At 42.3% G+C, this 13262-nt stretch overlaps 1 protein-coding gene across 5 annotated transcripts in view; it reads right to left on the bottom strand.

Annotated features, from left to right (window-relative positions):
• Positions 1-15: 15 nt before the first annotated feature.
• The window catches only part of CDC123 (cell division cycle 123), a 30750-nt gene continuing 17503 nt past the window's right edge, over positions 16-13262 (bottom strand). For 4 of the 5 annotated variants that reach the window (XM_077337946.1, XM_077337945.1, XM_077337944.1 and 1 more), the window contains 5 exons: positions 12776-12804; positions 6979-7107; positions 5263-5370; positions 4892-5029; positions 16-2037 (listed from right to left, as the gene is read on the bottom strand). In XM_077337946.1, coding sequence (XP_077194061.1) covers positions 2005-2037; positions 4892-5029; positions 5263-5370; positions 6979-7107; positions 12776-12804 — 437 coding nt within the window. In that variant the 3' untranslated portion in view covers positions 16-2004. The remainder of the gene's footprint in view (positions 2038-4891; positions 5030-5262; positions 5371-6978; positions 7108-12775; positions 12805-13262) is intronic. The other variant, XM_077337949.1, reaches the window with a different exon arrangement.

Raw genomic sequence — 13262 nt, 5'->3', positions numbered from 1 at the left:
ACCAATAAAAGCCACTTTATAGAAAAAGATTTTTTTAATGGTTCATGCTTCAGCATAAGGCGAGAATAAGCAGGTGCAATAAAATAAAATCTATCTCCCTCCATACACACACATACATGAGGCAGGCAGGTTACAACATCTTCAAATCAGCAGCAGTGACAAGGAAGCAGGGTGGAGATGCAGCAAGATGGTCCCCAGGTCTAAAGGTGTTAGTGGGCCATGCTTGGAATACCTTGTGCCAGACGGTGGCAAGTGAACTTTGCAGGAAAACTCCCCCCTCCCATTGGAGTGTTGTCAGGTCAGATTCACTGATATTCAAAGGGGCAATCTCAAGCTTTTCATCAGGGCTTGGGGACAGCAGAGGAGTGGTAAGCGTTTGATATGCAACCCTACCCCCTTCTTAGTCTTTAACACTGGGATGGCACCTCAGGAAACAGGCTATTCCTTTCAATAAATAAACCATCTCTCTTGACACCCCATCCCCACACGTATTTCCTCTTTGGCTGCTCACGGCAGCTCCCTTATCCTCTTCCCTCTCCCCTGCCCACCACTCAACCCTCCCTTTATCTGCCCCCCCCCATCATCAGTGATGTTTATTACTTATTTTGTTTTTACCTCACCATTCTCCACAATGGCCCAGTGGGGATTCCAACTTGGGCCTCCAGATCCCAGTCTGACACTGTAATCCCTTTACCACACTGGCTTTTGAAAGGTGTCTGATTTTGAACACTAGTAAGCAGTCAGTCTGGGTGAGTTCTGCAAGTAGGATGGTAGTGAGGTGGCTGCTGGTCGCTGCCAGGCCTAACCCCAAGTACTCCCTCAGCGACCAGCCTCTTCCTTCTACCATCGCTGCAGAACCCCAAGTCTGATGGATGGCAATTCTGTTACCGGTGCCTACCGCTGCCCCCCACCAAAGAGCCAAGGAATGGGGCATTTGTTTCTTGAATGTACAGGAGCTGATTCTGTTATTTTGATGGGGGGGGGGAATTAATCCTCCAATATAGGGTTTTTAAAAATATTTCAGATTCCCCTGCACACCTGGGGCGTAGAAACCCCGTTTTTCATATCCGTAGAAACATTTTTCCTGTCTCTCAATGGCTCCAATATCTGGCTTCAAGCAGCCATGAATCTGGCAAGGCGGGATTTAGATATATTAATATAATCCCTCCATCCCCAACCAACTAACCAATAAGGTTTGAAGAATGTACTGGTGGGAAAAGCTGGCCATAGACCTGTACCATTTGGGCTGTATCAAAATATTAACACACCCTCCCTCCCACCCACCCTCCCTCCCACACACATTAATTCTGCTCTTTTTTTGCACATTTTTAAAATTTTTCTCATAATGGAAATGAGCAAAGGTACTGGTAGAGCGATGAAGGCTGTCCCAGCCACAGTGCCCTCTTCCCTGAGCACCAGTTAAAACCATATTATGCACTGCTTGCATAGTTTCAGGGCTGAGGTCCTGGTATTGCAACTGGGGGAAAGGGTCTGGTCAGGGCAACACAGGGCCATGCCATGAACACCAAAGCAGAAAGCCTTGTGCTTGTGGGAAGCAGGAGGGGCTGTTCCTCACACCAGTGGCTTGACTGCTTCCTTGCAAAGCAGTGAAGAGGGCCCCAGTCTTCTCTCTCTTTCAAATCTAAAAGAGCTACAGCAGCTGCCAGTCCTACCTTCCAAGAGGATAGTTCTGGTTCCAAGGACAGCACTATAGCAGCAGCAGCAGCATTACTGGAATGGATTGCAAAGGATGTTACACAAGCAGCATCAGCAGGCAGGTGGGAGAAGAACAACATTGCTAAGGGTTGGCGGACTCCAAGTAATCATCCACAAGTTTGCCCAAGATACATGTATTTAATTACATGCCCCAACAAAACTGGCATTGTCTCCGTTATGTGAGCACAATATAAAAATCAGATTTTTCTGAGCTGGTGGTGTTAAAAACTTGCTTCCTCTCCACCAAACTATAGCCTCCTTCCATCTCAATTCATTTTCATGCTGAATTCACGATTCATCATCATCTTGCTGATTTCTTTTCTGGCAAGACAACCAAGACATTCATTAGACACCTTAAAGACATTTGCATGTAATGTTACGACTCCTTTCTAGAGAAGCTCAGTGTTGAAACATGAACAACCAGATTTCTAGGGCACACTCTAAAGCAGCCTTTCTCAACTTTTTAATGTTGACAACCCCCTTCAGACTTCAGGCTTTGAGAACCCCCATAAGTGGTGTGATCATGCAGAATATGGTTGGGAAACATAGCTGTATACATTCCAACCCAGGACCTCTCTCTTTCCCACCCCCTTAGGCCCATCATTGGTTATTTGGGGAAAGGGGACAGGACAGCGTGACCATACATGGTCATATCACCTGATAAATGTTTAACAAATTTTAGAAATATATAAAAAATCAATTAACTCTCAGCCATTCAGGAAACCCTTCCAGAGCCATCAAGAAACCCCGGGATTTCATGAAACCCCGGTTGAGAAAGCCTGCTCTAAAGCAACAAAAGCAGTATCCTACTCTTATTAGTTTTAGGAATTGAACAAAAAGAAGATTTCTATCATCTAGTTTTAGCAATTCAGACATCCTCTGACCGTCAACACAGAGAATATTCACTTAAAAGCTACAGAATTCCAGAAAGCATGGCAATCCTCAGAGGGCACTGAAACTCCACTTGTATTAACAGATTGTGCAATGAAATCTCTTTTTTAAGTAGGGAAATTGAAATTGAATGGTTTCTGGTTGAGTAATAGCCTATCACTATCATCTTAGCTGGTTCAAAGGTTGGCTCTTCATAATAGAAAAGTCCTCATTCAAACATCACTGCTTAAATGGCGCAATGGATCATTAAATATTACATAGTTTTCTGCTCAATGGTCTGATGCTGCTTGCCCCAGCAATTTTTGCCAGGACAGAATGACTGGGTTAAGCAAGGTGTCCATGCTGATAACTGCTGGCTCAGGCAAAAACAGGACCAGAATGGCCTTTCCTGATTTTTATATCACCATTAACATAACCAGGTTCATTTTATGATCCAGTTCTTCTTAACACTTGCTGAAGCCATAGAAAAAACTCAGCAGAGGAATTCACAGCCCCCTGGAAAACTCTTCAACATACTACTGCAAGCTTTTGAGACAGACATGTTTATGATCTGAGGGCTCAAGCATTTGGTGGATTTTTAGTTCAGAAAGACCATTAAGACCATCTGCAGATGTGTGGGCAGGATAAAGGTTTATACACTTAAAAACCATGCGTGCAGTGCATCACTTCAGAAAAATCTGCACAGATGCTGTACCATGTTGTACTCCACCTTCAAGAAGGCTTTGAGAAGCCTGAAGACTTGTCTTACTAGCAGACCAAGCTGTGCTCTAGTGAGTACATAAACCACATGTCAAAATACTCCACCATAAGTCTGCTGATATTTTTTCTGTTTCTGCAGTCACCATCACAAGAACTATGGTGAAGGACCCGGTGAAATGTAACTGATAAGATTTCAATCTGCATTCTTTAATGTGCCTAGAAATTCCCATATTATATGTGCTGCACAGAATACTCCAAAAACTGCCAGTGTTATACAGAAATTTTATTGGCACAAAGGTGGTTGATACATTCCAGTACTTAAACTATTTAAATCCAAGCCCTTTGCCCAATTGTTATATGAGGCACCGCTGAGCATTACTGCTAACATCTCCCAAATGGAGAGAATACAATCAAAGTATTTAAGAATAATACAGGGATCGTTGTGGTGCAGACCAAAATGTGGATTGCCACATGTTTTGTATTGCTTTCTCTTCTCAAGAGCTTAACTTAGATTAGTTTGCCCATCCATGGCCAATAGTCCTTAAAAGAAAACTAAACTCTTACGGTCTTTTACAACAACTGACTTCTGTGAGTTATGCATGAGCCAAAACTATGGTTAAATTAAGAGTGCTGGAGGTGGAAAAACAGCATGATTTAAATTGGATCAAAAACCCAATTTTAATACCCAAGTGTTACCTCTTCAATTATACCAACTCAGAACATAGGAAAGCTTTTATTTTATTGCATTATAATGTTCTCCAATTGGCACTTTTAGAAGGAAAATTTTTTAAGTTCCCTTTACAAAGACGTATGTGCATCTTCCAACGTAGTTGTGAGTTGGGAGTTCCTGTATTGTGCAGGAGGTTAGACCAGATGACCCTGGAGGTACCTTCCAACTCTATGGTTCTAGGTGGGAACATAGGGGTGGCTGAACATGCGATATTTGAATACAGTCAAATTTGGTAAGAGCTCATAACCCCCATACCACTAGGCTTTCCCATTAGCTAGAGCTTATGAAAATGCTCTCAAACAGGAACTGTGAGCTAACTCTTAAAGTTGCCAAATCTGCCTGGATGGATATTTAGAGGATGCAGGACTAGTCCCAAAAGGAAAGCAATATACTAATTATATTTTATTACATTGTATTAATTCTAATTATGTGATTTTTTAATTGTTATTCACAGGAAGATTTATTCTGTTTACATTTTATTGCATCTCATAATAATGTATGCATATAATAATAAAGATGTATCTATTTAATCTGTCCTTTGCACCTGCAGGGTATTATTAACCTCATTAGAAGCACAGATAAGCAAACTGAATGAGAACTTGATGCCTTCCACTGTGCAATAACCATGCCCTATTAGACAAGAACAAATGGGCCACTACTTACCCCAGTGGAATACTTGCAGGCCTAACCTAAGACCGGCTGATGGCAGAGGCAGGTATCTGTTTTGAGTGGCTTCCCTCCCCACAGCACACATGGATTTCTACAGTCCAACAGTCACTCCCAGTCCACAAAGGCTTTGTTGCTTTTTGCAGGCCACAACTGAAGACAAATATGTCCATTAACACATTTACTTACTAGTTTCAACAGGTCAATTAATTTGTGAACGTCTTCTCCAGTGGAAAGATCGACAAAATCTTTGGGGAGTCTGCAGCTGAGGTAGGGACTTGGCTGGACAGTGAGGTTGCTGTTTGTGCAACGGAAGGATGGACAGTCCTAATGGTGGGGGGAGAAGAAATAACCGCTTTGATTCGGAACCAAGAAAGTGAGTTTATTGGTCAAGACCGTTATTGTATTTCTCCAAAATCTACAGTGCCAAATAGTTAATTTGACAAAATCACAGGTTGCACATTGTTTCCTCTTATGTGGATATTGGGATGCATCCTGTGGAAGGATTGCAGCTGATACAAGGAAGCAATTTTCACCAATTTCCCCCATCCACTAATTACCTGATATGCTGTTTTGGGGGAGAGGTTGCCTATTTCCTCAGGAGCAGCATTTTGAGGGGCATTTGGGGCTGAATCAAGCGGGATGGCAGGTGAGGAAGTTGTGCTTTCCTAAGCAGAAATGTGGAATCCAAGTTGTTGTTTTATGAAATTAGCTCAAGACAAGCAGAACCCTGCAAGGACTTGCACCTTAAATCTTATTCTCCTCACCTCTGTTTCCTCGTTCCCTTCCTTAAAATTGCCATAGTCTCTCCCCCTTTCCAACCTCCTGTCTTTCCCATCTACCAAGTCAACCTACCTTTCTCTCTTCACCATATTTAGGTTTCTGCCTTTCCCTACACCTGGCGCGCTCTGCCCAGGAGACCTATAGATCAGTTGCATAGCGAAGAATCTGCAAGGACTAGCAAGGAGCAGGCAATTTCACTGGTCCCAACTTTCCACACACTCTTTCCTCCCACTTGGTAATCCCCATATCTTTACTGTTCTGCTTCTTTCTCTCCTTCCCACCCACTCACCTAATTTTACCTGCTCTTCCATCTTCAATGACATTTATTTACCTGATTTATAGCCCACCTTTCTCCACAATAGGGAACCAAAGTATCTTGAGTGATTCTCCCCTCCTCCAATTTATCCTTTAAAGAAATCCCTTTAAGCAGGGGCAGACTGCAAGTGAATCTCTGGAAAACAGGTCCCTCCCCCAGCCCACTCTAACCCTGCTCCCCAAATAAGGGAGGAAGAAGCAGTGGGGAGGGGAAGGAGGCCAGGTGCTGCTTTCCTGGCATGCCTGGCCCAGGTTGGAGGGGGAGGACATCACTGACCTACTTGGAGGTATTCTGGTGCTTATAATGACCAATATGACCCTGTCCATGAGGCATGTTAGGCTGAGAATGAGTAACTGGCCCAAGGGCACCCAGAGAGCTTCCAGGGCAGTGTGGGGACTTAAGGTCCTAGCCTGAAACTCTAACCACTACTCAACAGTTGCTTTTGTAGGGTGGCTGCTGTTGACCAGCAGCAATGAGTCAAGTTCTGGGTTAATCATGCGAGTCACCTAGTGGTTGTTGTTGGGCCTGGCCCAATAAATTCTCTCTCAAAGGACCCTGTCTACTCCCCTTGCCTTTAACTGACAGAAACCAAGGATGAAATTGGTTAGCAATACTGTTGTGGTTGCCTAGCTATAACCACTGAAGACATCCATTCTTTAAAGCTACTGGTGCTCCTTCTATGATTTTGCATTTCTTTAACCCACCATTTTATTTTATTTTTAGTTTTCTTGTCTGTTCATTGCTCAGTCCCTGGACATAAGTATCCTCAGATTCAGCTGGCTTCTATCTCCAATGTGATGTTTTGAGCTCATTATTTCACTTTTGAGATGATTCCATCAGGGGGCTAAAGACAACAGCATTTGGGGAGAAAGGATTCCCAATGGATGCTTTTGCAGGCTGGCCGTATCAAGTGGTGTTGGCAGATGAACCATTCCCATTGAAACTGTCCATATACGTCCTTCCAGAGGATTGTATCAGAAAACACATCTGGGAGCCCAGTATGTCAGCCTTAGTCTCATACCACTCATTATCTCAAGTAATACATGTTTGCAAGAAGACAAAATTATCTGTGTGGAAGCTTCTGTACAGCAAAAGAATTCCTGTTAGAAAGATCTTCAAGCTAATAAAAACTAGGAAGACTGGCTTTTTGGATACATACAAAGTATTTTCCTCTCACCTGTTCCATTGCTGCCCCTTCACTCTGTTCATCTTTCAGGTTATTGCCAGAGAGCACCTCCTCCCATGTAAAGAGCAGGGAATCTGTTACTTCACCAAAGGGATTGAAATCAATGAGCCACACCCTTCCCTAAAAAGAACAATATTAAAGGGAAAACATGTTTATTAATGCATAAGAAAGCCAAAGAAAATTTAAAGCATAACGTCAGTCACCATCTTAGCTGAGTACTCCATTTAATGTACCTACATTTGATTATATTTTCAGACCTCAATAAGGAAGATGCTGCCCAGTCCTGCTCTAACAGAGAGGGAGCACTTAGGTGTAGTGGTTAGGAGTGCGAATTTCTAACCTGGCGAGCGGAATTTGATTCCGCGCTCCTCCACATGCAGCCAGCTGGGTGACCTTGGGCTCACCACAGCACTGATAAAGCTGTTCTGACTGAGCAGTGATATCAGGCCTCACCTACCTCACAGGGTGTCTGTTGTGGGGAGAGGAAAGGGAGGGTGACTGGAAGCCGCTTTGACTGATTATGCATGGGGTGGAACGTACGCACTGGTGGTGACAGGGCTTTGGGGCAAATCCCTGATTATGCCTGATGCTGACGCCAGTCCGGGCACCGCCCAGCTCTGGTCCGGCCCAGGCCCCTAGAAGGTCCGTATTAAGGGAATGTGGAGCCTTCTGCAGTCCTGGGGCTTCTGTGGGCACCAGCAAGGGCTAGGTCGGGCATAATCGGAGGAGCTGGGCTTTTGGGGCTAGCCGCCATGCATAATTGGTCTTTGAAAGTCCTTCAGGAAGAGAAAAGTGGCATATAAGAACCAACTCTTCTTCTTTGTGTTGCTTCAAGATCTTTCTTCAGTTCCTCTATGTGATCTCTATTTGCAGTTCTTAAGCCAACAGATCTTGGCTTGTTCTTCTGTTTTAGTATATATGCCTCTGTTTTTGTATATATACCTCTATTACGAATGGTATTTTACAGTAGCATTTTATTTCCTTCTCTTGTGGACTCTCTGTCAAACAATCAAAATGTTTCCTTTAACAGACTTGTTGGTGGATCCTGAGAGATCTGCACTTCTTTTTCTGCTACTTTAAATGGGGATCCTTTTTGCTTCTTTAGTATTGTCTCATGTTTTCTGGTTCACTCATATCGCAAAGAAGCTTATTCTTGAATGCAAATGTATAAGCATGTATAAGGTAAGAGATGGGTACATTTTAAACGTTTTAGTTTTTTAATTCATGCCTTTGAAACTTGGCTGCTAAACTGTGTGCCATTTTTGAGTCCAAGGAGACAGAGTAGGAAATAAATGTTTTAAATAAATAACTATTGGATTTGAAGAGTGGCAAGGCAAGCATTAAGACTTCAAGTTCAGGGTCACCACTGGCACACCAACCTTGTCTACCTCGGGTGGTCTTCTTATTGTCAGCCTTTACAAGCATCCTCCTTTCTAGCATACAGCATCTTGTTAATACAGAGATGACACCCAAAGAGGTCTGTGTGTATTTGGGAACTCTGCTACTTTAATTGTTTATAGGTAGATTTGGTTATCAAAAAGATATCATAGGTGGTAAACATTGAGATTCTCTAACCAGGTTTGGCAACACTACTTAACTTTTACCTTGTTTCCGAATCCTTTTACAGAAAGACTCCACACTAAATGGAAGAAAGCTGAACACCTAGCCCACTATTTATATCCAATACCATTTTTTTTTGCTATTATGCATCATATAAGCTCCTCTGGACTGTTCTCCAGGAAAAAAATATTCAAAATGAGGTCTCTAAGATCCTGCAGGCTCTAGAACAGAGCTTTTTAAACCACACTGCTGCAGCTGCCTCTCCCACTGGAAATTTTGCTAGCACTGGCAACGTTGTTCAAGGAAGAAGGAAATTCTGCAGTCCTGATATTAGGGCTTCCTTCCTTCTTACAAAGACGCTAAATGACTTTGAGCAATTGCCAATAGCTCAGATAAACAAAGATTAGCTCATCAAGGTTCCACAAGAGTCTAGCAACATAAGCCACAAACATCTTTGCTCTATAAAAGAAGAATGGAAAGATCAAGTACAAGCTAATATTAGAGTTCCAATATATTAAGGCAGCTGAGTACATTTCCCTGGCTATGCCTCTGTTATCACAGCATGAATAGCCAGGGGTTTTTCTGGACACGTACACAGAAACCTCCCTGGAGGAAAGCTCTTCCCCTCTAGCTTAATCGACACAGCAATCTCTGGAACGTCTTATTAATCTTATTATTAGACTTGTTTCAACCCAGAAGGAACATGCAGATGGTACAATTGTTCTCTGAATGCCCAGGGATCCTTATTAGACATTCAGAAATGTCTGAAGTGCCAAGGCACACTTTAGACTTGTACACTCCAACTGTAAACACATTTCATTGTAAGTACATTGCAGCCATTTCAATGAGAACGCACACAGAAGTTAATTTGCTTAGCACTGCAGAAGGGCAGAATACCAGAGGCAAATATCTTTCATGAGTAGAACCCTTCAGCATAAGCTGAGCCAGACAAGGATTTACTTGCATCGTATGAGATTTCGAAGGTAACTGCAAAAGCTGGCAAGCCACATGATATTGGCGAACCTTTGATGTTGCCCACAGTGCCTGTTGTGATTTCAACCACCATGAATCAGAGTGGAAATGAAATTACTGAGGCCTTCCCGTTGAGCAATTCATCAGTATCAGCACACATTGGTGAAAAGGCAAAATGGAAATGGAAAAACGACTAGCAGCACAATTGCAAACGAAGATGTTTGCCTTGCAAATTGAAGAATCTACTTCTGATGACATATGGTTGATTTTTGGATGAAACCCAGCTCCATGAGGAAATGCTTTCTGCCAAAAGGCTTATGACACAAAAGGTCAAACCATTTCTCAAGAAGTTGAGACTTATTTCAAGGAAAACAATATTTCACTCGAGAATATATTGGCTTGTGCAACGGATGGTGCTACTTCTCTGGTAGGCAGATACAGAGGATTCGTGGCTCATTTACAAAAAATGCTGTGTCGGATGGTTTCTGCATACACTGCGTGATCATTTGGTTGCAAAACAATCGGGAGACGCCCGCTTAATGTACTCGACGTTGTAATAAAGGCTGTCAGCCTTAGCGACACAAATGCACTTCAGGATCATCTTTTCCAATGATTTTGTATGAAAAATGAGGAAGAATTTGAGTGCCTGCTGATGCATAAAGATGTCTGATGGCTAGCAAAAGATAATGGTCTTCATCATTTTATTGCACTTTGGGACAGTACTCTGTTATTTCTTGGTGGTAAACAGCTTGGAGAACAGCCCATTGCTGCCAAGCATGATAAATTCTATCTATCAGATGTATCTGAAAAGCTGAATTTGTTGAACCCGCACAAGGCAAAAACTGTAATCTTGCAAAGAAGTTACTGCTTTCCTTGGAAAACTCAAGCTGTTCTGAATTAATATTGGATGTTGCAAGTTCATGCAGTTCCCTTCACCAACCACTGTGGAACTGCAAGATGATCTTTCTGTATATATCGAGTGCAGTTCTGCAGGGCCTGTAAGATGGAGATCTTCCACCAGGCTTTTTGTTGGGGCTAGTGAAATAACATCTGTCTATCGACCCCCCCTTATTGAAGATGCCCCCTGATTGTAGACTGGCTCCAGTAAATCAGGTGATTGTTATCAGGATCTTGACATGTTGAGTGGTTTTAGAAATTTAACCTTATCCACATTTTGTTTTAACTAATTTCATTTTATTATTTATATGTTTTAATGTACACCACCCTGAGCCGGTTTGCTGGGAGAGCAGTATAGAAATTAGATTAATAAATTAATAATAAAATAATAATAGTATCATGATATGCGGCTCAATTATTAGCTGGAGATGACTATTCCAGATTGGGTGGTGGGTCCAGTTGAGGTAAATGCAGCTGACACTGACTTTACACGACAAGAAACTCTCATTGAGTTACAGAGTGATATAACAGATCAGGCTAGGTTTAAACATGGCAACAATTTATGGACAAGCAGTGAAATGGGAAGTACCCATTGCTCTGGGAGAAAGCAAAGTTGTACTTTAGTGATTTTTCCACTTTTATCTTCTTGAATCTAGTTTTGGTCCAATGGTTTATCCACTCACAAAAGCTCATACCTGCCTTGATGTTGTGAGAAGTGATCTTCATTTGTCACTAACAACTCTGCATCCAGATATAGAAAGACGTGTACATTTGCATCAGCCACAACTATCACACTGGAAACAGTGCCAGTTATCAAGATATTTTTGTTAGCAAGTCTTATGCTGCTACATCTGATGTTCTTAAGGATTTTTGTTTGCTGTTACACAATTATATCTGCATAGAATAAATGCCTTGTCTATATATGAGTCTCCAGCTTGTACTTGGAGATACTTCCTCTTGCAGAACTTTGCAACACTTAGAAGAGAAAGCCATTAACCATACAAAATAATTACTGGGGAATGACTACTTCTGTAAAAGGTAGAAGCGCTGCATTTATTTGACTGCTAATGTTGCTATGCAACAATGTGATCAGTTTTAGAACCCCCTGGTCATTTAAGCACTAAAAAAGGTCACCTTGAATAAAGTATCTGCTTAGCCAAAAGAGGTGTGTGAAAAATGTGGGGAGAGGTGAAAAGCAAGATCAGACATGACATGCTCATGCTGACAATTTGATGTTTATAGGAATGCAGCCCAGTTAGTTTATATACAGAGGCTATTAGGTTTTGATGATCAACAGAGAGTGACAAAAAAAAGAATATAAACACAAAAAAATGACTTTAAAGGCAATAGTTTTCTGGACCTGTAAAATTCTATGTGCCTGTCTGGGTGTGGAAGACAGCCAATTGTTTATCTCCAGTATTTTCTTCTTCATCACAATACTGGGCCTACGGACTGCATGGCTCAGAGCCAATTTACATAACCATCAAATCTATTAAGTCAACTGTAGTGCTACAGATTGTGGGATTGCATGTATGAATGGTCATTTCATCCAAACCTCAGGCACAAAGAAAACAAAGAAGGCATGGAGAAGAGCTTAACCAAGATTTTTTCCTGCTATGCTACATTACAAAGGTTGATGGGGGGTGGGGGGAAAAATAAACATCCCAGGTCTGAAGTCATAAATTCTAGGAAAAGCTTTGTTACACATTTCTACTGATTGCATAAATTGGTCCTAAATTTGGCAAAGCAGTTTTTGGAGACAATTTTAAGTCTTTGTGTGACTGGCAGTTTAAAATAGCTCCAACAGTTCCTATATTCATTTCATACACACTGCTCTATTCCAGACACAAAACCATTGGAAAAGCAACGATTATCTCACAGTAATCACAGAGATGCAATATTAAATTTTGACCAGAAAATCTGTGAAAGACCAATTAGGATTAAAAGAGGAAGACTTGGCTTTTATACCCCACTATTCACTGCCTCAAAGCAGCTTCCAACCATCTTCCCTTCCTCTTCCTGCAACAGACACTCTGTGAGGTAGGTGAGGCTGAGAGAGCTCTAAGATAGACTGCTCTGTGAGAACAGCTCTAACATGACTATGACTAACCCAAGGTCACACAGCTAGCTGCATGTGGATGAGTGGGGAATCAAACCCAGCTTGCCGCTGCTCCTCAGCACTACACCAAGCTGGCTCTGGCCCTCACACTACACACTACAATGGATTTATTTTGACTGCCAAGGCAGAACCCAGGACTAAGATATATTACGCCTCAGCCAACAGAGGGTACTAGTTTTTGTACGGAACAAATGTAACCAAAAAATATATTGCAAAACCAAAAAGCTGCTGTTCACTTACCCTGCTGTCCCTGTAGACATCAAACACAACTGAAAAACAGGAGGAAAAATAAGACACTGAATAAGTACCTTTACTGTGCTTATAGAATGCAAAGCCAAAGCTGAAGCCGGATTTCTTTGCTTGCAGGACAAGGCCCCCTTCCTAATATTATACAGAGAGCCTGGGAGGCATGCAAGCACAGCACCTTCCTGCATCACCAGAGTAAAGTGTGCAGCAGTTTAAACTGCAGCAGCCGGGTCTGCCAAGTCTGCGTGGGGAGGGGAGACCTTCTCACAGGTCCTGCACACAATTTCTGCTACAAGACCTCCCAATTGAGCCTGCGGGAAGTGGAGAGAGACCCACCTGCCCCAAGCAGATCCTGGGGACAAGTTCTCTGGCAGCACTAATATCAATTTTTATTTTTTATGTTTTGGGGCGGGGGGGGGGGTCCAATAGAGCTGAACTGGAAAAAAAGATTCTTCTTTTTTTTGTTGGCATATCCCTGGTT

The sequence above is a fragment of the Paroedura picta genome, chromosome 5 (genome assembly GCF_049243985.1).
Source record: "Paroedura picta isolate Pp20150507F chromosome 5, Ppicta_v3.0, whole genome shotgun sequence".
In the NCBI taxonomy this organism is placed as follows: Eukaryota; Metazoa; Chordata; class Lepidosauria; order Squamata; family Gekkonidae; genus Paroedura; species Paroedura picta.
This window is presented reverse-complemented; position numbering and strand designations above follow the sequence as displayed.